The 21990-nt window shown below is 43.4% G+C and overlaps 1 protein-coding gene across 1 annotated transcript in view; it reads right to left on the bottom strand.

The window, feature by feature from the left end:
- The window catches only part of citb (citron rho-interacting serine/threonine kinase b), a gene marked incomplete at both ends in the record, with an annotated part of 154664 nt that overhangs the window by 96014 nt on the left and 36660 nt on the right, over positions 1 to 21990 (bottom strand). Inside the window, 8 exon segments of the mRNA XM_084307930.1 lie at positions 15209 to 15325; positions 15328 to 15411; positions 16246 to 16277; positions 16280 to 16419; positions 16944 to 17053; positions 17278 to 17394; positions 19967 to 20062; positions 20196 to 20321. Coding sequence (XP_084164056.1) covers positions 15209 to 15325; positions 15328 to 15411; positions 16246 to 16277; positions 16280 to 16419; positions 16944 to 17053; positions 17278 to 17394; positions 19967 to 20062; positions 20196 to 20321 — 822 coding nt within the window.

Raw genomic sequence — 21990 nt, 5'->3', positions numbered from 1 at the left:
GCTTCCTCTCCGGAGGAAGTCTGACGGCGGCAAGAAACTAAACAAGGAGGAAGTGGATGAACGGATGGATGCAGTATAGGCCCTGGTGAGACTCCATATCTCCTCCCCTCGTTCTGTTGTCCCAATGCACAGAGTGGCCTCGCCGTCCAAAGTAAATTGTGTCCAGAGCTACATGAATCAGTACAAATACAAATACGCACAATGCTATCTGTCAACAACACTAGTGGGATACACAGCAAATGAAAAGCCTGGTTACAAAGACAGTAAGTCAGACCCACAATACCATTAAAGGGATTTTAAAGAATATCTTATCTTAAAAAACAAAACCTTGATGCAAGTGCTTTTTGTGCGTACTAAAAGGACTCGGTTTGGAACAAACACGGTACATACGTTTCTTTCAAATGTGGACCATCCCTATCACAAGTTGCTTGTCTGTTAGCCTGAAGTTCTATAACACAGCACATCTCTGGCTCCCTCAATCATCATGTCAAAATCACCTTTTTCCATGTTCCAAATCGTTGTGGTGTTAGAACAGCGCACAGCGACGTCCACCTAATGTTAACAGGGTTATTTTTCCCCAGAGCTAACGTGTTTGGCACCGAATGTACAAATAGAGTGGCTGTTTGTTTACATAAAGGTGCCTTTATTACTTTATTTTACATATTTACAACGGATTTACCATAGGCGTATATATATATATATATATACCCAGATGTTATTGTTGTTGTTACTGTCCTGTAAATGTCTCTGTATTGTCATTTTGTACGTTTCGAATATTGGAAAATAAAAATAAAATAAAAATAATAATAATTAGTTTCAAGTTTCAAGTTTCAAGTTTCTTTAATAGTTGTCATACAGAAGTACAGAATACTTTTATACAAAATGCTTCTTACTGTTGCGCTCCAGAGACTGTGCAAGACAAGATAAGTATGAAATAAAATAACATAGTAAAATTAGAAGTAAAAAAAATGAGGTCACAGTGTTCAGTTTAGACATATGTACAATGTTCGATGCAGAATAGACGTAGTTACCATACAATATACAATACTGTGCAGTGTACTAATATACAATACTATATAGTGCAAGGCAGAAATGGAGAAATGGGACGAGGCGCAATTTAGGTACAATTCACAGTAGGTGTACGAGTTGTAGTGCAAATCCTTTATCAATAAATATAAAGTGTAAGTGTGTTTGTGTGATCTAAAGTGTGGAGAGTGGGTGCTGCAGTGTGTTGTTTGTTTGAGTGAGTGTGTGCGTGTGGGTGTGTGTGCTGTGTGCATTTGATGGTTGTTGCATAGTGATTATTGTTTGTTTAGCAGCCTGATGGCCTGGGGATAGAAGCTTCTTCTGAGTCTTTCTGTGCTCGCCTTAAGACTCCGGTATCGCTTGCCTGACCGCAGCAGTTCAAAGAGGCAGTTGTTCGGGTGGCTCGAGTCCTTAATAATTCTCTTAGCCTTCCCCTTGCACCGCTTGTTGTAAATGTTCTGGAGGGTGGGAAGCCCCCCTCCAATTGTGCGTTCGGCTGAACGTGTCACTCTTTGTAGTCTGCTACGGTCTTGTGCAGTGCTATTCCCAAACCAGGAGGTGATGTTGCCGGTCAGGATGCTCTCTATTGTACATGAGTAGAAGTTCCTAAGGATCTTCTGACTGACTTGGAACTTCCTTAGGCGCCTGAGGAAGTAGAGGCGTTGTCGTGCCTTCTTCACAACACTGTCAATGTGTGTGGTCCATGTCAAGTCCTCGGATATGTGGGCTCCGAGGTACTTGAAACTGTTCACTCTCTCAACCGGTGCCCCGTCGATGCTGAGGGGGCTGTAGTCCTTGACCCCCGACCTCCTGAAGTCCACAATCATCTCTTTTGTTTTGCTGACGTTCAGGGAGAGGCAGTTCTCCTGACACCACTGTGACAGGTTCTCTACCTCTTCCAGGTAGGCCCTTTCGTCGTTGGCAGAGATCAGGCCCACCACTACTGTGTCATCAGCAAATTTGATGATGGTGTTGTTGTTCCGCTGTGCTACGCAGTCATGTGTGTACAGGGAGTAGAGGAGGGGGCTCAGAACACAGCCCTGGGGGGCCCCTATGTTGAGCGTGATGGATGAGGAGGTGCAGTTGCCGGCTCTTACCACCTGGGGTCTGCCCGTCAGGAAGTCCAAGACCCACTGGCAGAGGTCATAGTTCAAGCCCAGGTCCCTGAGCTTGGCTATGAGTTTGGAGGGGACTATGGTATTGAATGCTGAGCTGTAGTCGATGAACAGCATTCTCACATAGTTCCCCTGCCTCTTGTCCAGGTGTGATGCTGCTGTGTGCAGCACATGGGCTATGGCGTCCTCCGTGGACCTGTTGGGGCGATATGCAAATTGCAGAGGGTCCAGGTTGATGGGGAGGGAGGAACAGATGTAGCCCTTCACTAGCTTCTCAAAGCACTTCATGGCTATGGAGGTGAGGGCTACAGGGTGGTAGTCGTTGAGGCAAGCGGGCGTAGATTTTTTGGGTACAGGGATGATGGTGGACTTCTTCAGACAGGTGGGGATGACAGCCTGTTCCAAGGACAGGTTGAAGATGTCAGTGAATACCGGGGCCAGTTGGTCGGCACAGACTTTTAGGACGCGGCCGGGGATGCCGTCCGGTCCTGCTGCCTTCCTGATATTCACTTTTTTAAAGATCCGTCTCACCTCATGCTCTGTTACCCTGAACACTGAGTCTCCATCAGCAGACCCCCCCCCCCCCCCCCCCATTGCCGTGGTTTGTAGGCTGGTGTTGTTATTCACAGCCTCAAACCTCGCATAGAAGGAATTGAGATCATTTGCTAAGGAGATGTCACTGTTCAGTTTGAGGGGGGTGCCTTTGTAGTCTGTCATTGTTCTGAGGCCCTGCCACATGCCTCTAGAGTCAGCCTGTTCAAACTGAAGTTCAACTTTATCCCTGTAACGCCGTTTTGCCTCTATTACTGCTCTCCTGACGTTGTATCTTGCCATCTTGTGTTCTTCCATGTTGCCCTGTCACCAGCCCGGTGTTGTATGCTGATGTGCGCACTTTCAGAGCCTCACGGACGGATTTGTCTACCCAGGGCTTTTGATTTGGGTAGATTTTAATTTTGGTGGAGGGGATTGTTTCTTCTACCAGAGTACAGACATAGTCAATCACCGTTTCGGTGTATTCGTTAATATTGGCTGTGTTATCACGGAATACACTCCAGTCTGTGCATCCAAGTGCAGCTTGGAGTGACTCCTCTGACGTCACGGCCCAACGCTTAACCTCTCGCGAGACCACCGGCGTTCGCTTGAGACTTTGTTTGTACTTTGGCAAAAGGAAGATGGCGGCGTGATCGCTTTTACCGAATGGACTAAGAGCCTGTGACTTGTACCCATTCTTAAATTGCGAGTATACATGGTCTAATATGTTCTCGCCTCTGGTGGGACAGGTCACATGCTGATAGAAATTCGGCAACACCTTTTTAAGACGCGCGCTGTTGAAATCACCCAGAACCAAAATGGCAGCGTCAACATTAGCTGTCTGGAGTTTGTTTACCTCGTCGTGAAGTTTTGAAAGTGCGACCCCAGTGTTCGCGTGTGGTGGAATGTACACTCCGATGAGGATGATGGACGTTAACTCTCTTGGGAGGAAGAAGGGTCGACATTTTATCGTGATAAACTCCAGGTCTGGGGAGCAGTGGTTAGACAGTTCCTTTGTGTTGCCTAAATCGCACCACTCCTTGTTTATCATGAAGGCTGTAGAGGCAGAAACCGACTTGGTGGATTTATATATTATTATTATTATATATATATATTATATTATATATATATATATTAGAACCATGCACTGAACCATTATATTGTATTATATGTATACATTAGAACCTTTAGACTGTTTGGCCACTAGAGGGCTCACCACCCATTGCAGCCCAATAACTATAAATGGCCAAGGTGATCAACTTAATCTTATGCACCTGCTGAGGACTTACTTTCAAACACTGTTATACTGTTGGAACCGAGCACGGAGCAACTGACAACTGTTCTGTCAAACCTTTAATTCATTATCACTTTCATTTGGACAACAATAAACCCTGTACACCGTAAGAGAAGCAACTGTGGACATTCAACTCATTTAACATCACCAACTTTGGTACAGTGTAAAAAAGGCAATAGCGGGTGCATCGTGGACGACTATCAGCACACAGAGGAATGACAGTCGGCCAATACAAAGGCAATGCCGCCTCCTTTCTTCTTTAGTGACTCTTCTGCCGTCCGGTCCTTGCGGAGAACGAAGAAGTGGTCTGCCGGTTCTATTGCGTGATTCGGGACATCTGGACTCAGCCAAGTTTCTGTGAAACAGAGGACGTTACAATCCCGAATGTCCCTCTGGAATTGGATCCGTGCTCTGATGTCGTTGAGTTTATTTCCTATCGATTGCACATTGGCCAACAATATGCTGGGCAATGTGGTTCTGTGTCGTTTGGACCTCAGTCTGTTTCGGACCCCGGCTCTCTTTCCACGTCTTCGCGGCGGCTTCTCCTGGTCTTGGCCATGGCCATAACAAAGGATCTCGGCGGGCCATTTCTGCTGTTCAGCGATCCGATCCAGAGAGCAATCCAATCGGTAAGTTTTCCTTAATCCAATGTCAATGATTGACTGACGGTCATACACATATAATGCACCAACAGTTGGTGCGAATAAAACTCCTAATACTATAAAAATTAACAAAAGAAAGCACAGTCTCGACGGAGCGATCAGAAAGGCAGCCATCAGTGCAGCGCCAGTGCAGCGCTGCAGAGTGGCTTTATGTTTGCCGCTGAACTTTGGCAGAATATAGGATGCTTTCTGAGCCTCTGGTGAGTGGAAGTGTCTTGAAACGAGGGAAAAGGGATAAAGAGAAACCATTATCTTTCTCGCTGGTGATGGCTGATGTAGAAGGTGCCTCAAATCCCTGTAAACATTAGAACCAAATGTCCACAGGGTTATTACTAGTCACACGCACACACTTCACCAGCAAAGAGCGATGGGAATTGTAGCTAGAGTAGAGTAGCTAGCTAGTATACATTTTTCATAACGTGGACCAAAAAAATAAAGGAAGAACAGCAGCTGTTAGAAGGAGGCCTTATGTTTTCAAAGACGCAGAGGATCGTTTGAGGTTTGATGATGGAGGAAAATCCACATACATTTTGAATGTATGGGATTGTTCTTTTTTCTTTTCTGGGAACAAGAAGACATAGGGCTGTATACTGTAGATTTAAACAATGTTAAGCAGATAAGAAGCTGATCATATCGGATGATTCAAATGGGATTTTAATGATTTATGGATTTCCATGTTCTTGGAAAGAGAAAGTATGAGAGGCCTACCGCACAGCTGTCTCTTAAGGCATCAAACTTGCGTTGTATGTCCTCCCTGTGGGCCTGGACGAAGGACAGACAGAGATATGGACAGACAAAAGAGTTACTGGGTTTCATTGCTGTACATTACATAATAACGTTGTTCAGGGTCCCCCATTTTCAATTCATAGTGACATTTCTGACATACACAACATACATGACATCATGACATTTATGGCATAGGGACATACATGACATACAGGTATATAGTACTGTTACATTTGTGACATATACAATATGCAAATATACAGTACTGTTACCCATAGATCCTGACAGAGAGTATATACATATGATGGGGAGGAGACTGTACATTAGGAGGGGGTGGGTGGGTGGGTGGGAGAGAAATATACATACGGTGGGGAGAGAATATATACATACGGTGGGGAGGAGACTGTACATTAGGAGGGGGTGGGTGGGTGGGAGAGAAATATACATACGGTGGGGAGAGAATATATACATACGGTGGGGAGGAGACTGTCTATTAGGAGGGGTGGGGGTGGGGGTGTTTAGACATTTATGGTGGCCAGTTTCGAATTGCAGCCTCCCGTAGGTGCTCTTTATGAGCGGTTTTGAATGTGGGTAGGGATTCACATTCCTTTACAGCTTTGGGTAGGGCGTTCCACATTGATGTGGCATAATTGCGAAACGTGTTTAGTCCCTTGTTTGAGCCGAATCTGGGTTTAACATGATTTGTTGAGCTTCCTCTGGTGTGGTGGTCGTGGTATTCACTGACCTTTGGTTTAGTACCATGAGGTGCAAGCATAGTCGTAGTACCCTTGAATAAGTGCTCCTGCCAGAGTCTTCAGGGTATTCTTGTTTACCAGAGAGGAGATCCGGTACAAGAATCTAGTTCGTTGGTTGACTGATATTGTCACCCACTGTAACTGAGAAGCCGTCGGTCTTTCTGAGTTTGTTATTTGATCCGAAGAGAATGGACTCTGTTTTACCGAGGTGTAATGATAGTTTGTTATCAGCGAGCCAGGTGCAGATTCTGCCGAGTTCTGAGCTGAGTGTTTTTTCAACCTGTAACTTGTTCTTGTCAGAGACCAGCAGGGCTGAGTCGTCCGCGAACAAGAACAAGTTGCAGTCACAAGCTGACGACATGTCATTTGCATAAATTAGGAACAGTAGCGGTCCTAGTATGCTTCCTTGTGGAACACCACAGCTCACTGTGAGGGGGGGGGGATAGAGTACAGTTTACCTCCACCATCTGTTCTCTCCCCTCAAGGTAGGATTGCATCCAGCTCACTGATAAACTATCAAAACCAATTGCTTTTAGCTTGTCAATCAGAATGGAGTGATTGACAGTGTCGAAGGCCTTTTGTAGGTCCAGCATGACCATGCCGCAGTATTTGCCCGCGTCCACCTCTTGTTTGATGTGGTCGTTCAAATAGAGAAGGCATGTGTCAGTGGAGTGGGATGTTCTGAAGCCAGATTGGAATTCGTAGATTAGATTTTTTTCCGCTAGGTACTTTTCTACCTGTTCGTAGACCATTTTTTCCATGACTTTCGAGATGGAGGTAAGAATAGAAACAGGGCGGTAGTTGACTGGGTCTAATTTGCTGCCCTTTTTGTGCAGAGGGGTCACTCTCGCAATTTTGAAGTCCTTGGGGACGTGTCCCTGTTTTATGGAGAGGTTTATTATGTGTGTGATGACTGGGGTGATGGCGGCTGCTGAGTCTCTGAGGAATTTGGAGGGGATGTTGTCATGGCCAGTGGCCTTGTTAGGTTGGAGGGCGCTCAGTTTTTTGAGTACCTCATCTGTTGTTACCATTTCCAGTTTGAAGTTGTCTTTGCGGACCCCTAGGTGTTTGTAGTATGCTATTGTGTTCTACCCCATAATGCCCTGAGTGGGAGGGTAGTTTGTTTACCAGTGTTGTGGCTATGTTTGTGAGGAATTTTTTTTAAGTAATTGGCTACATCCAGCTTGTCTGTGATGAGCGTGTTGTCCGTCTTTATGTTTATGTTTGAGAATCCGGTTTTAAGTTTTTTACTGCAGCCTAGTTGATTATTGAGTCATTTCAAAAGTTCACGTGGTTTGTTTTTGTTTTCCTCAGTTTTGTCATTGATGAAATTTTTTTTTTGCGGTTTTGATCATGGTGTTTACGTCATTTCTTAGTCTGTTTCTTTGAATTTTTTTTTCAACCACGTGGGCTTGGAGTTCACTGTTTGAGCTTTTGGAAAGCTTTGTCTGACTTTTATGAAGTTCAGAGCATTTTTTGTCTCTGGTTTTCATAAAGGTCAGTATTTCAGTGTGCGTCCATGGCTCAGCGCGATTTTTAACCCTGGTGGTTCTTAGGGGTGCCATGTTGTTAAGTATTGTTGTGAATTTGGTTTTGAATCCAAGCCATGTTTCTTCAACCTGTGTACCACTGAGCTCATCTGACCAGTCCATGCTCTCCAGTTCTTGGTTAAAGAAAGGCCTCTCTAGAGTAGGTTTTGAGGTCCATAGATGAGACTGTTTTGTGACAGCCGGCCTTTTGTTTTAGCTTTTTGCGGGTACAGAAAATCATATAATGATCAGAAATGTACATGGAAAAAACATGTTAACTATATTCAAGGGAAAATATCCAAGTCAGTAGCAATCTTGTATAAATGTAAGGATATATTAAACTATAAAGCCTTGCACATAATTTACTGCTCACTTATACTTCCTTACATATCTTACTCTGTGGAGTATGGGCGTTGACATTTAAAAATACTGTAAAGAGTCTTCCTGCTAAAGCGGGCCATTCGGAGCCTTCATAAGGCTGGTTACTATGACCACACAAATCCACTGTTTATAAAGTCACATGTTATGAAATTTAATGATTTGGTTTATTATAAAATTATGCAAATAATGTACAGAGCTAAAGCAAAGTTACTCCCGGGCGGTGTGCAAAGGTTTTTTCAATACATGAAAGACAATATGATTTGAGAGACATTTGTAAATTTACTGTTTAAAAAGCTAAGAAAGGGATTAAAAGGAGGTGTATTTCTATTGTTCGGGTTAACTTGTGGAACAATGCTGATATACATTTAAGAATGAGTTTGATTGATTGATTGAATTGATTGATTGAAAATGTTATTAACAGATTGCAGAATGGGTACAATACAGTACGGCTCAATACACACAATTGTTAAGGGGATGGTGTGAGAGTGAGTGAGAGTGTGTGTGTGTGTGTGTGTGTGTGTGTGTGTGTGTGTGTGTGTGTGTGTGTGTGTGTGTGTGTGTGTGTGTGTGTGTGTGTGTGTGTGTGTGTGTGTGTGTGTGTGTGTGTGTGTGTGTGTGTGTGTGTGTGTGTGTGTGTGTGTGTGTGTGTGTGTGTGTGTGTGTGTGTGTGTGTGTGTGTGCATGTGTGTGTGTGAAGGTTGGTTTTATGAAGATGTTGTGAGGTTTTTGTCTCTACTGGCCATTTTTTTGTTTTAATAAAGAATATCAAAAGTCAAAAAAAGAAAGTCTCTCTCTCTCACACACTCACACGCACTCTCTCTCTCACACTCTCTCTCTCTCTCTCACACACCCTCTCTCTCACGCCCCCTCTCTCTCTCTCTCACTCTCACACACTCTCTCTCTCTCATCCTCTCTCTCTCTCTCACTCTCACACACTCTATCTCTCTCACCCCTTCTCTCTCACTCTCACTCGCACTCGCTCTCTCTCTCTCTCTCTCTCTCTCTCTCTCTCTCTCTCTCTCTCTCTCTCTCTCTCTCTCTCTCTCTCTCTCTCTCTCTCTCTCTCTCTCTCTCCTGTGCGCATGCGTGTGAGTGGAGCGGAGATTCGGAGTTTGGTGAGACTGCGTGTGAGTGAGTTTCTAACTTTTTCTATCTTTTCTATTTATATGTTGTTTTGTCAAGTTGTGAATTAGAGTGTTACTTATTTATTGTTAGGTTGCTGTTGTAGTGTGTGTTGTTGTGTTAAACGGAGTTTAGAGGTTTGTTCTCAGTCCGTTTGGCCAAAGCCGACCAGTTGGGGCTGGTCGGCAAGACACCGGGCGCGCAGGATGGCTGATTTGAACAAATTGAGTAGGAAACACGGCATTAAGATTGGCACCGTGTTCCCCTGCTCAGTTGAAGAGGTTAGTTTAGCGGTAGGTAAAGTTGTTGGTTACAACAGTATTAAGTCTGCAGGGAAAATGAATTCTGCTGTGGTAATCTTTCTCGATCGAGTTGAGAAAGTGAATGCAGCAATTGAACGTGGTATTATTGTTCGGGACCTGCACGTTCCCGTGTTGCCACTTGCGCAACCATCAACTAAAATCACGTTGTCTAATGTACCACCATTCATCTCTGATGAGTTTCTGATAAAAGAACTGTCCAGACATGGAAAGATAGTTTCTCCCATTAAGAAGGTGCTTACAGGATGCAAATCACCTTTGTTGAGACATGTTGTTTCTCATAGACGTTTTTTGTATATGATTCTGAATAACAGGAATGATGAGTTCAATATGAGATTCCATGTTAAAGTGGAAGATTTTGATTATGTATTGTTTGCATCATCAGAGACCATGAAGTGCTTTGGGTGTGGGGGGGGGGGGCATGTAATTAAAGCATGCCCTAAGAAGCAAGCTCAAGATGCGCATGCAGACCTTGGGGAGGGAACTAGTGGGCAAGGAAGAGAACCGTCAAATAATGAGACTGTGGTTTTAGAAATTAGTGGTAGGGGACAGTCAAGAGTGGCTAGGGAAGAACCAGCTGCTGTAGACGGGGCTACAGTTGAGATACAAGCAGAGGTGGCCAGGGATAACCCAGCTGAGACAGACAGGGCTGCAGGGGAGCTACAGGAAGAATTGGCCAGGGTTAAACCGGCTGCTGCAGAAAGTGCTACAGGGGAGCTACAGACAGAAGTGGCCAGGGTTGAACCAGCTACTGCAGAAAGTGCTACAGGGGAGCTACAGACGGAAGTGGCCAGTTTTAAACCAGCTGCTGCTGAAAGTGCTACAGGGGAGCTACAGACAGAAGTGGTTGGGGTTAAAGAAGCAGCTGTAGACAGTGCTACAGTTGAGATACAAACAGAGGTGGCTAGGGATAATCCAGCTGAGACTGACAGTGCTAAAGGTGAGCTACAGGAAGAAGGGGCCTGTGAGAAACAGACAGACAGTACTACAAGTGAGATGCAGGTAGAAGGGGCCTGTGTGAAACAGACAGACAGGGCTACAGGAGAACTGCAGCTGGAAGGGGCCTCGGAGAAACAAACATACAGTGCTGCTGTGTCTGGGGGGAAAACACAGGAGAGTAGCAGTGGTTTGTGTGGAAGCAGTGCGGGAGTTATTGACCAGACTAATGAGGTGGAAATGGAAGATGAGGATGTTTCACAATCTGCACCTCATGAACGCAAAGGAATGACTTCACAGTCAGACCAGAGTGATAGTGAGGAGTATGCGTCAGATTGTAGTGACATGTCTGAGATAAAGAAGTCACAAAACAGAAAATCACTGTCAGTCAAAACCATCAAAACTTTGCTACAGGAAAACAAGAATGTTCGGGGCTTCAAAATAGAGGAACATATTACTGATACAGAGGCTTTCTATACGTCTGTCAGGTTTCACATGGGAAATAACAGCTTTACTAAGCAGGAAGTGTATAGACTAAGGAAATTACTGCCAAAGGTCAGAAAACAAATTTATGAAAGGAAAACAAGGGGCAACTTTTAATTTATTGTTATTGTGCGTTTTAGTCACTCCTCTTCTCTCCATGGAACATTTTAAGGTTGGAACTTTGAACTTGAATGGGGCAAGAGATGTGAGAAAACGTGCAACGCTGTTTGAACTGGTCAAGTTAAAACACATTGATGTTCTTTTTATGCAGGAGACACACAGTGATAAAGTAAATGAGGTAGAATGGAGGAAAGAATGGGAAGGTGATTTAGTGTTGAGTCATAATACTACAATTAGTAGTGGAGTTGGTTTTTTATTCTCAAAACGTTTTATTCCTGCTTCCTATACTGTAGAACATGTTGTAGAGGGTAGGTTCATTGTAGTGAAAGCACATTTTGAAACATTTAATGTGGTTTTATTGAATATTTATGCTCCTTCTAAAGGGCCTGAAAGAAAGGCTTTTTTAGATATAGTGTGTACTAAATTGTCCGATTTTAGTCCGGATGATTTCTTATTTTTTTCTGGAGATTTCAATTGCACAGAGAATAACAGTTTAGACAGGAATCATAATGAACCCCATCCAGCTTCTCAAAGTGCATTAAGAAAGCTTGTACACACACACGGCTTGGTTGATGTGTGGAGGAGGTTTCATGGGAATGAGCGCCAGTATACATGGTCTCATTGTAGGGATAATGTTGTCTCCTTAGCTAGACTTGACCGTTTTTATTGTTTTAAACATCATTTTAATGTTTTTAAAATGTGTAAAATATTGCCTGTTGGTTTTACAGACCATTCATTGGTAATGTGCAATGTCTTTATTAAGAATCTGGTGCCTAGAAGTGCATATTGGCATTTTAATTCAGCTTTGCTCCATGAAAAGGATTTTAGGGATGTTTTTAGTTTTTTTTGGGTCCTGTTTAGGAGTAGGAAGAATGAGTTCTCTTCTCTTAGGCAGTGGTGGGACTGTGGCAAAGTAGAAATTAAAATGCTTTGTCAACAACACACTCTCAATGTGACTAGAGACATCACTACCTCCATGAGAGATTTGGAGACTGAGATAGTGGACCTTGAGAAAATGTTTGGGTCCACAGGAAATCAAGGACAGTTTGAAGTCCTTAATAAAAAAAAAATGGCTTTAGCTGACCTGCTAGGTGTGAAGGCTCAAGGAGCTTTGTTAAGGTCTAGATTTATGAATGTCAATGCTATGGATGTGCCTTCCAGTTACTTCTTCGGTCTGGAAAAGAAGAATGGACAGAATAAATTCATTCACTCTCTTCTGTCAGAGACAGGGCAGGACATCACTGATGCCAGTCAGATCCGGAGACGGGCCGTTGAGTTTTATTCTGCTTTGTATAGCAGTGAGTACACTGACAATGATGTCCTTCTACAGTCTTTTTGTGAAGGATTGCCCACAGTATCACGGGAGTCGAATGTGCTGCTGGAAAGACCTTTGGACTCGTCGGAGCTCTATTCTGCCTTACAGAGCATGGGTGGCGGGAAAGCCCCTGGTATTGACGGTTTGACGGTGGAGTTTTACAAAGCCTTTTGGGACATTGTGAAAGACGACCTTCTCGAGGTATTCAATGAAAGTCTGGCTGAGGGTGCGTTGCCGCTTTCGTGTCGCAGGGCAGTGATAACCTTACTGCCAAAAAAGGGGTCTTTGCAGGACATAAGGAATTGGAGGCCTGTGTCAATATTATGCAGTGAATATAAGATTTTGTCAAAGACCTTAGCAAACCGTCTGAGAGAAGTGATGGATCAGATCATACATCGTGATCAGACGTATTGTGTACCTGGCAGGTCAATATTAGATAATGTATATTTAATTCGTGATGTTTTGGGTGTCTCTGATTCATTGGGATTGAATACTGCTCTTATTTCAATAGATCAGGAGAAAGCATTTGACCGCGTTGAGCACAATTATCTCTGGAGTGTTATGAAGAGTTTTGGGTTCAGCGATGGTCTCATTGCTATGGTGAAAGTTTTGTATCAGAACATTGAGAGTGTGTTAAAATTCAATGGTTCTCTATGTGCTCCTTTTGAGGTACAGAGGGGTATTAGGCAAGGCTGCGCTCTTTCTGGCATGTTATATGCAATTTCATTGGAACCCATGTTACAATCATTGAGAAATGAGATGAGGGGGTTAGCTATACCTGGGTTCCAGGATAACATTGTTTTGTCAGCTTATGCTGATGATGTAGTTGTTTTTGTAAAAAATCAAAACGATGTAAATATATTGGAAAGAATTGCTGACAGTTTTAGGGCTGTGTCTTCTGCCAAAATAAATTGGAGGAAGAGTGAGGCGTTAGCTGTGGGAAACTGGCATAGTAGATTACCTGTGTTACCTCAAAACATGATCTGGAAAAGGGATGGTTTTAAATATTTGGGGCTATACCTTGGGAATGACACGATTGTACAGAAAAATTGGGAGAATGTGGTGGAGAAAGTAGAAGGAAGGCTGTTTAAGTGGAGATGGCTGTTGCCTCAGATTTCCTATAGAGGCAGAGTCCTGATAATAAATAACCTTGTGGCTTCTACCTTGTGGCATAAGCTGGCATGTGTGGAGCCTCCTTCAGGCATGTTGGTGCGGTTGCAGGCAAAGATGGTTGATTTCTTTTGGGATCGCCTGCACTGGGTTCCTCAGAGTGTTTTGTTTTTGCCCAGAGAAGAGGGAGGGCAAGGCCTGGTTCATTTAGCGAGTAGGACAGCGACTTTGAGGCTACAGTTCATACAGCGATATCTGTTAGGACCAAGAGATTTAGTTTGGAGAGAAGTTGCCTCTTTTATTCTTCGACAAGTAAATAGTCTTGGACTTGATGTATCTTTGTTTTTAACAGACCCGACGACTTTAAGGTTAAATGCACTTCCTCCTTTTTATCAGGGGGTTTTTAAATGTTGGACACTTTTCAAGTGCACAAGGAATACTTCTATTAAATCGTTGCACTGGTTACTTGAGGAGCCTCTTGTTCACGGTGCAAGGATGGATATAGGCGACTGTGCAAATCCTGGGCTGACTGGACTGCTGTGTGCTGCCGAAGTGGTACGCCTGAGACGGCTGGCAGACACAGCAGGACCAGAGTTAAAGGATGCTCAGGCTGTGTGTTCATTATTGGGCCTGAGGTCACAGCGCTACGCAACCAGGGTGCTGGATCTCTGGAGACAGAGGTTGACTGTTGAGGAGCTGGGAATGCTTAGATTATACAGCAGTGGAGCTTTAAAACCAGATAAACAGGATGAGTTTCCAAATATCTACCTGAGCCCTGTACTGGGAGAAATGTCTGGTCCTCTACTTTTTGTAAAGGGTTCAGCTTTTTACAAAATGGATAGGAAATCGTGGTACAGAAACTGTGTCAAAGTAATTAATAAGAAATGGCTAAACAATAGAGTGGACACTGTATGGAGGAGTAGGCTGTGTGCAAGTAATGACACTCAACCTGTGTGGAGAGTTTTATATAAACCTCCTTTAAAAAAACAAACGGCTGACCTTCAGTGGAGGATTCTGCATGGTGCTGTGGCAGTGAACGCTTTTGTTTCCATCATCAACCCAGAGGTGGATAATAAATGTCCTTTCTGTGGGTTGACTGAGACTGTTTTTCATGCGTTTTTAGAGTGTAACAGGCTTTTAGGGCTGTTTGAGCTGCTCACCGACGTTTTTAGGCTTTTTGGTGAAACCTTTTCTGTTATTGGTTATATTTTTGGAGCAGGATATAAAAAAGACAATAGGAAAAAATGGCAACTGCTTAATTTTCTGGTGGGGGAAGCTAAGCTTGCAGTCTATGTAAACAGGAGAAACAGAGTGGAAGATAAACCGGACCAGGATGCAGTGTTAGTGTGGTGCTGTAATGTGAAGGCTAGAGTCTGGCTGGAGTTCAGGTTTTATAAAGCTATGGGAAATTTGGAGGTTTTTGCTCAGGAATGGTGTTATGGAAATGTGATTTGTGATGTCTTTGATGATGAATTGGTTTTTAACAACATTATGAATATGTGAAGCTCTATTTATTTATTTGTTTGTATTGTTTTTTTTAATCTTGAAGATGAAAAGTCTTTTTTTAAAGGCTTGATGTAAAGTTTTTTGTTTCATACAGTACAAAATAAAGTACTTTAAAAAATCAAAAAAATCTCTCTCTCTCACTCTCACACACACTCTCTCTCACACACTCTCTCTCTCTCTCTCTCTCTCTCTCTCTCTCTCTCTCTCTCTCTCTCTCTCTCTCTCTCTCTCTCTCTCTCTCTCTCTCTCTCTCTCTCTCTCTCTCTCTCTCTCTCACTCTGAGTACAGTGATCTCCTCCTCTGCCTCAGCAGTGGTTTCCTCCAGCTCAGTCCTGGCCTGGGCCAGCTGGCTCTCCAGGGCGTGGCGGGCCGCCTGCAGGCCGCTGATCTGGGACTATCGCGCTCTCTGCAGGTGGACAGGGTCAGCTCCGTCTCCTGCCTCTTTATCTCCAGCTTCTGCTCCTCGTGTTCCAGGCCAACCTGGACAGAGAGAGGGGGGTGAGGAGGTGTGTGGTGTGGTGTGTGTGTGTGTGTGTGTTGTGTGTGTGTGTGTGTGTGTGGGGGGGGGGGGTTCCCCAGAGAGAGGAGTTGACTCAGCCAAGGGAGCTGTGGCAGTCAGAGATGCTGACACAACTAAACTCCCTGCAGGGAGGAGAGGGCATTTCTCCTGACACCTCACCCTGTCTGACCCACGCAGGGAGGAGAGGCATTTCTCCTGACACCTCACCCTGTCCTGACCCACGCAGGGAGGAGAGGGCATTTCTCCTGACACCTCACCCTGTCTGACCCCGCAGGGAGGAGAGGGCATTTCTCTTGACATCTCACCCTGTCTGACCCACCTCTGTCCCGCTGCCGTATCTGCCAGCGTATATTTGATCATCTTTCTTTCTTTCTTTCTTTCTTTCTTTCTTTCTTTCTTTCTTTCTTTCTTTCTTTCTTCTTTCTTTCTTTCTTTCTTTCTTTCTTTTTCTTTCTTTCTTTCTTTCTTTCTTTCTTTCTTCTTCTTTCTTTCTTTCTTTCTTTCTTCTTTCTTTCTTTCTTTCTTTCTTTCTTTCTTCTTTCTTTCTTTCTTTCTTTCTTTCTTTCTTTTCTTTCTTTCTTTCTTCTTTCTTTCCTTTCTTTCTTTCTTTTTCTTTCCTTATCTTTCTTTCTTCTTTCTTTCTTTCTTTCTTTCTTCTTTCTTTCTTTCTTTCCTTTCTTTCTTCTTTCTTTCTTTCTTTCTTCTTTCTTTCTTTCTTTCTTTTCTTTCTTTCTTTCTTTCTTTCTCCGAGTCTGTCCTCACTGTTCTCTAATAGTTGAAGTGCATGTCCATACCTCTCGGAGCGTGGTCTCCAGCTCCACCACGGGCTCTTGTTGCTCTGCTCCTGCTGGCTCATCTTCTCCAGATGTTCCTCCAGCTTAGCGTTCTGAGCCTCCAGCTTCCCAGCCTGGGATTCCAGGTAGAACTTCTGTTGACGCAGCTCCGAGATCATCTCCTCCTGTGCTTTCCTGCCAGGATCACAACAAAACACACATTGTCCTTGACCAGGGTACTGGCGTTACAACTGGAGTTACAACTGGAGTTGGTCCTTGGGTGCTTGTGGCTGCCCACGGCTCCTAAGTGTATAGGATGGGTCAAAAGCAGAGGAATAATTTCCCCACAGGGACAATAAAGTACTGTACAACTTAACTTAAAGGAACATGCCAACATTATGGGAAATGTGCTTACCGTTTTCTCCAGAGTCAGACAAGAAGGTAGATACCAATTTCCTCTCTGTGCGTTCAGTAGAACGCTATCCGGCTGCAAGCTAGCCTAGCTTAGCACAAATGGATGGATGTCGATACGGATCAGCTAGCCTAGCTTAAAACTCCGGGAGAGGTGTTTTTGGCCAGCAGCTAGGCTAGTGGTCCATATCTGCTTCCATTCATTTGTGCTAAGCTAGGCTAGCTTGCAGCCGGATAGCGTTCTAATCATACCACAATTTCAATAAGGGATACATATAAATACATATATAGTATTTATCTGCGCTTACATGTTCTTCTGGGTATAGATGCTGCTGTTGGCTGCCAATTTGTTGGCCTCCAACAGCTCAGAAATCCTCTGCTCCAGGCTGTTCATCTTAGAGTCCATAGCATTGATAGTCTGGGTTGAGGAACCGTGGAAAACACAACACGTTTGTTAGTAAACCATCAAGTCACTTCCTAAGGTGACTGATCTCCAAATTTGGATCTGATATTATGGTACATAATTTGTGGTTTCACAGTAGCCATAGCAACAGACCATGCAAAATAAGGAACACGTGTCGGTGTGATGAATGTGAAAGCAGGCCACGCCAGGATGTCGCCAGCAGGCCACCCAGCTCTCACCGCCTTCTGTTCACTGATGACGCTGTATTTCTCGCGCACCTCCTCCTCGTACTTGTTCTGACTGGACTCCAACATCTCCTTATCAGCCATTTCCACCTTCATCTGGGCCTCTAGCACCTGCTCAGCACCACACAGAACCACAGAACCACAAACGGGTCACAATAAGACTGGTGTGAAGGCCGCAGGGTTCCCCCATCTAAAGGTGTAAGGTTCAACGATAGGACCGGTTTCTTGGGGTGCTGCATAGGTCAGCGATTAGTCAACCGCACACACAGGACTCAAGCATACATGAAGTGCCCTCAAATCTCAAACACTCACTCTTGCACCCTCAAGAACAGCAGTCTTAATTGCCATATAAGCCCTCAGCTGAGTTGATTGAGTGAAGCAGAGCAAGAAAGCAGAGCAAGAGAGAGGTGTGGAGTGAGAGCAAGAGAGAAGTGGGGAGTGAGAGCAAGAAAATTACAGAAACTAAACTTGAGTTAAGGAAACAAAGAAAGCAACAGGTCGGTTTGGAGGAATCGGTAACAGAGTTCTCTTGTATCCAGTGGCACATGATAGGGCCGATCAGAGATCCCTGCATCACCATTGAAGAGAAGACACCAGGCTGCCAAGCTGATTTGTGGAAGGTTACAAATTCTGTTAATTATCACCTTCCTTTTTCACATCAACTACTTCACTTCTCCTGTCTTCAAATCCCCAAACATCCCGGACTTGACCACATTGCTCTTTGAATCACTCAAGCTCTCCATTGTCCCTGTTCTCCCAGCTTCCACTACAAACAATCTCCAAGCTCTCCCCCAGCCTGCTACCCCCCCCCCCCCCCACACACACACACACACTCACTCAACACACACAATCACAATGGATTGGTCCCCGGGGCGCGGCTCACGTTGACGCCCTATCTGCTCCCGGCTGCCCATGGGGGGAAGGACAACGGGATGGGAAAAGTGCAGAGAGACACACATGTGTGTGTGTGTTCCTGTGGGTCGCCCATCTCGTGTGTGTGTGTGTTAAACTGCATGACAAATAAAGACTTCTAGTCTTCTAGTCTTCTAGTCTATTTTACTGAGGCTTGTCTGTTTTTTGTTTTGCTTATTGCTGTTTTGCACTTGTTATTTATTTGATTTAATTGATTGATCGATCACTGATGGTTATGTTTTATTTATCTGGTTTGCTGTATTTAGTTTCATTGATGTATCCCCTGTCTAATTGACTGATTTTCATTATTGAACTGATTTATTTTACTTGAGTTGAATACAGTATATATAATTTCAAATAAACTGTTTGCCTGCCTCTTCTTCAATTCATCACAAGCACATTTTTGTAGTGTAAAATATCTATAAATATATCTATCTATCTCTATCTATCTGTCTATAATTATATCTATTGTAAAAGGACTATGAAACAGTGTCTATAGGCCATATCTGTTGAGGTTCCATGGTAACCGGCATTCCATTTGTAGGCCGACCATGAGAGTTCTCTCTCTCTCTGTCGAGGGAGGGCCAGGAACTCCTACGTTTATGACAGACTCACTGGACAGACGGGAGCTTCTTGGGGCAAACTGCTGGACAGCTAACTGGACCCACCAGTGTGTGTGGCATTTCGTCTGGCTCGAGAATATATTCTGTTGTCTTTTATTTTTCTGCATCAACTGCTCTGTTATTCTTATTAATTTTGTATAATTAAACTATAAACGAAATCCACATCTGAATAGAACAAAATTATTTGTTGCGACGGATCCCCCTCTTTCAAAGAGGATCTGAGCACGGTCGGAATCCCCGACAGTAGTGGAGGTTACTCCTGAGCTAACCGGTAGATGATGGTAAGCATTCATTTGGTTTATTTAATTTGTTGATAGGCTGTCTGGCGCCCAAAACCATAATTGCATTTTTTTAGATATTGGATTATATTGGGCTGACCACCACTACAATACCCAAAATAGGCCAACAAGCAATAAAACACCTCAATTTAATTATGCGTATTAACAGTTCAAGTGCAAAAAGCAGTAGAGAAAATGATTCCTCCCAGAAACTAAAAAAATCCAGTCCTAATTTTCTTTTCAATAAATCTTCTAACCATTGATCACATCAGAGGTGGAGACTCAAGTCAGATTTGATTACTTTTGACTTGACAACGTATTGGGGGAATTAATCGAGACTTCACTTACAGTATGTCCCAGTGACTCGAGACTTGACTGACCTGTTATATGATGATTCATACTCTTATATTACAATTATTTCACACCAATTGAATACAACTGTAGAAATGGAAGGAACTGGAAGGAACTATCACATTGAAAATGTATATAGGTTTTCTGTTTTCTTAATATTGGAAATTTGACTTGTTCCTTGACTTGGTGTTCTGCACTGAGACTTGAGATGTGACTTGAAATTTGATGTCAATGACTTGGGACTTGACTCGTATGAGCACAGTTCTCCCGGCTGAAACTAAATCCAATGGGGCAACTGTGCAACAGTCAACGAATGTTACCAAAAACACAAAATAAAGATGTTTTGACTGTTGGATTAATCCATTGGATTAAACTGCAGCTGCAAAGAGCAACAGGCAGCCAACTCGATTGAACTAAACAAATTGATCCATGCTGCCAAATAATAGGAAGAAAATGGGTCTGGGATGAAAATAACCACAGTCGTCCTTTAATTGGCAGATATCTGTTAATAAACTGAACCTTGATCTTGTCTCCATAGAGCTTCTCTTTCTGCTCCAAATGGGTTTCTGTGCGCTGGGCTGTGGCTTGAGCCCCCCTCAAACCTTCCTCCAGTTCCTACACAAACAAACACAACTAGATTCAGTGCCAACTTACAGTACTAGGGCAAAAAGCTAGACTTATAACACAGCTCTGCTAATTACAGGGAAGATGAAAGGCTGGTTAGCAGCTCCTCTGCTTTAGCCCTCACCAATATTTTATTTGCCATCTGCTGGATCTGCTGGGCCTTGCTGTGGATGTCCTCTTTCAGCTTAGCCTCTCGACGCTCCACAATCTCCAGCCTCTTCACTTGGTTCTCCAGAGTCTTCCTGCCATCCTGCACACACATACACACAGAGCAACATATACACACATACACACAGAGCAACATATACACACACAGAGCAACATATACACACAGAGCAACATATACACACACAGAGCAACATATACACACACAGAGCAACATATACACATATACACACAGAGCAACATATACACACATACACACAGAGCAACATATACACACACAGAGCAACATATACACACATACACACAGAGCAACATATACACACATACACACAGAGCAACATATACACACACAGAGCAACATATACACACATACACACAGAGCAACATATACACACATACACACAGAGCAACATATACACACATACACACAGAGCAACATATACACACACAGAGCAACATATACACACATACACACAGAGCAACATATACACACATACACACAGAGCAACATATACACACATACACACAGAGCAACATATACACACATACACACAGAGCAACATATACACACATACACACAGAGCAACATATACACACATACACACAGAGCAACATATACACACATACACACAGAGCAACATATACACACACAGAGCAACATATACACACATACACACAGAGCAACATATACACACACAGAGCAACATATACACACATACACACAGAGCAACATATACACACACAGAGCAACATATACACACATACACACAGAGCAACATATACACACATACACACAGAGCAACATATACACACACACAAACACAGAGCAACATATACACACATACAAACAGAGCAACATATACACACACAGAGCAACATATACACACATACACACAGAGCAACATATACACACATACACACAGAGCAACATATACACACATACACACAGAGCAACATATACACACACAGAGCAACATATACACACATACACACAGAGCAACATATACACACATACACACAGAGCAACATATACACACATACACACAGAGCAACATATACACACACAGAGCAACATATACACACATACACACAGAGCAACATATACACACATACACACAGAGCAACATATACACACATACACACAGAGCAACATATACACATATACACACAGAGCAACATATACACACATACACACAGAGCAACATATACACATATACACACAGAGCAACATATACACACATACACACAGAGCAACATATACACATATACACACAGAGCAACACATACACACACAGAGCAACATATACACACAGAGCAACATATACACACATACACACAGAGCAACATATACACACACAGAGCAACATATACACACATACACACAGAGCAACATATACACACATACACACAGAGCAACATATACACACATACACACAGAGCAACATATACACACATACACACAGAGCAACATATACACACATACACACAGAGCAACATATACACATATACACACAGAGCAACATATACACACATACACACAGAGCAACATATACACACATACACACAGAGCAACATATACACACACAGAGCAACATATACACATATACACACAGAGCAACATATACACACATACACACAGAGCAACATATACACACACAGAGCAACATATACACATATACACACAGAGCAACATATACACACATACACACAGAGCAACATATACACACACAGAGCAACATATACACACATACACA

Source organism: Notolepis coatsorum (assembly GCF_963971535.1).
Source record: "Notolepis coatsorum genome assembly, chromosome: 1".
NCBI lineage: Eukaryota > Metazoa > Chordata > Actinopteri > Aulopiformes > Paralepididae > Notolepis > Notolepis coatsorum.
This window is presented reverse-complemented; position numbering and strand designations above follow the sequence as displayed.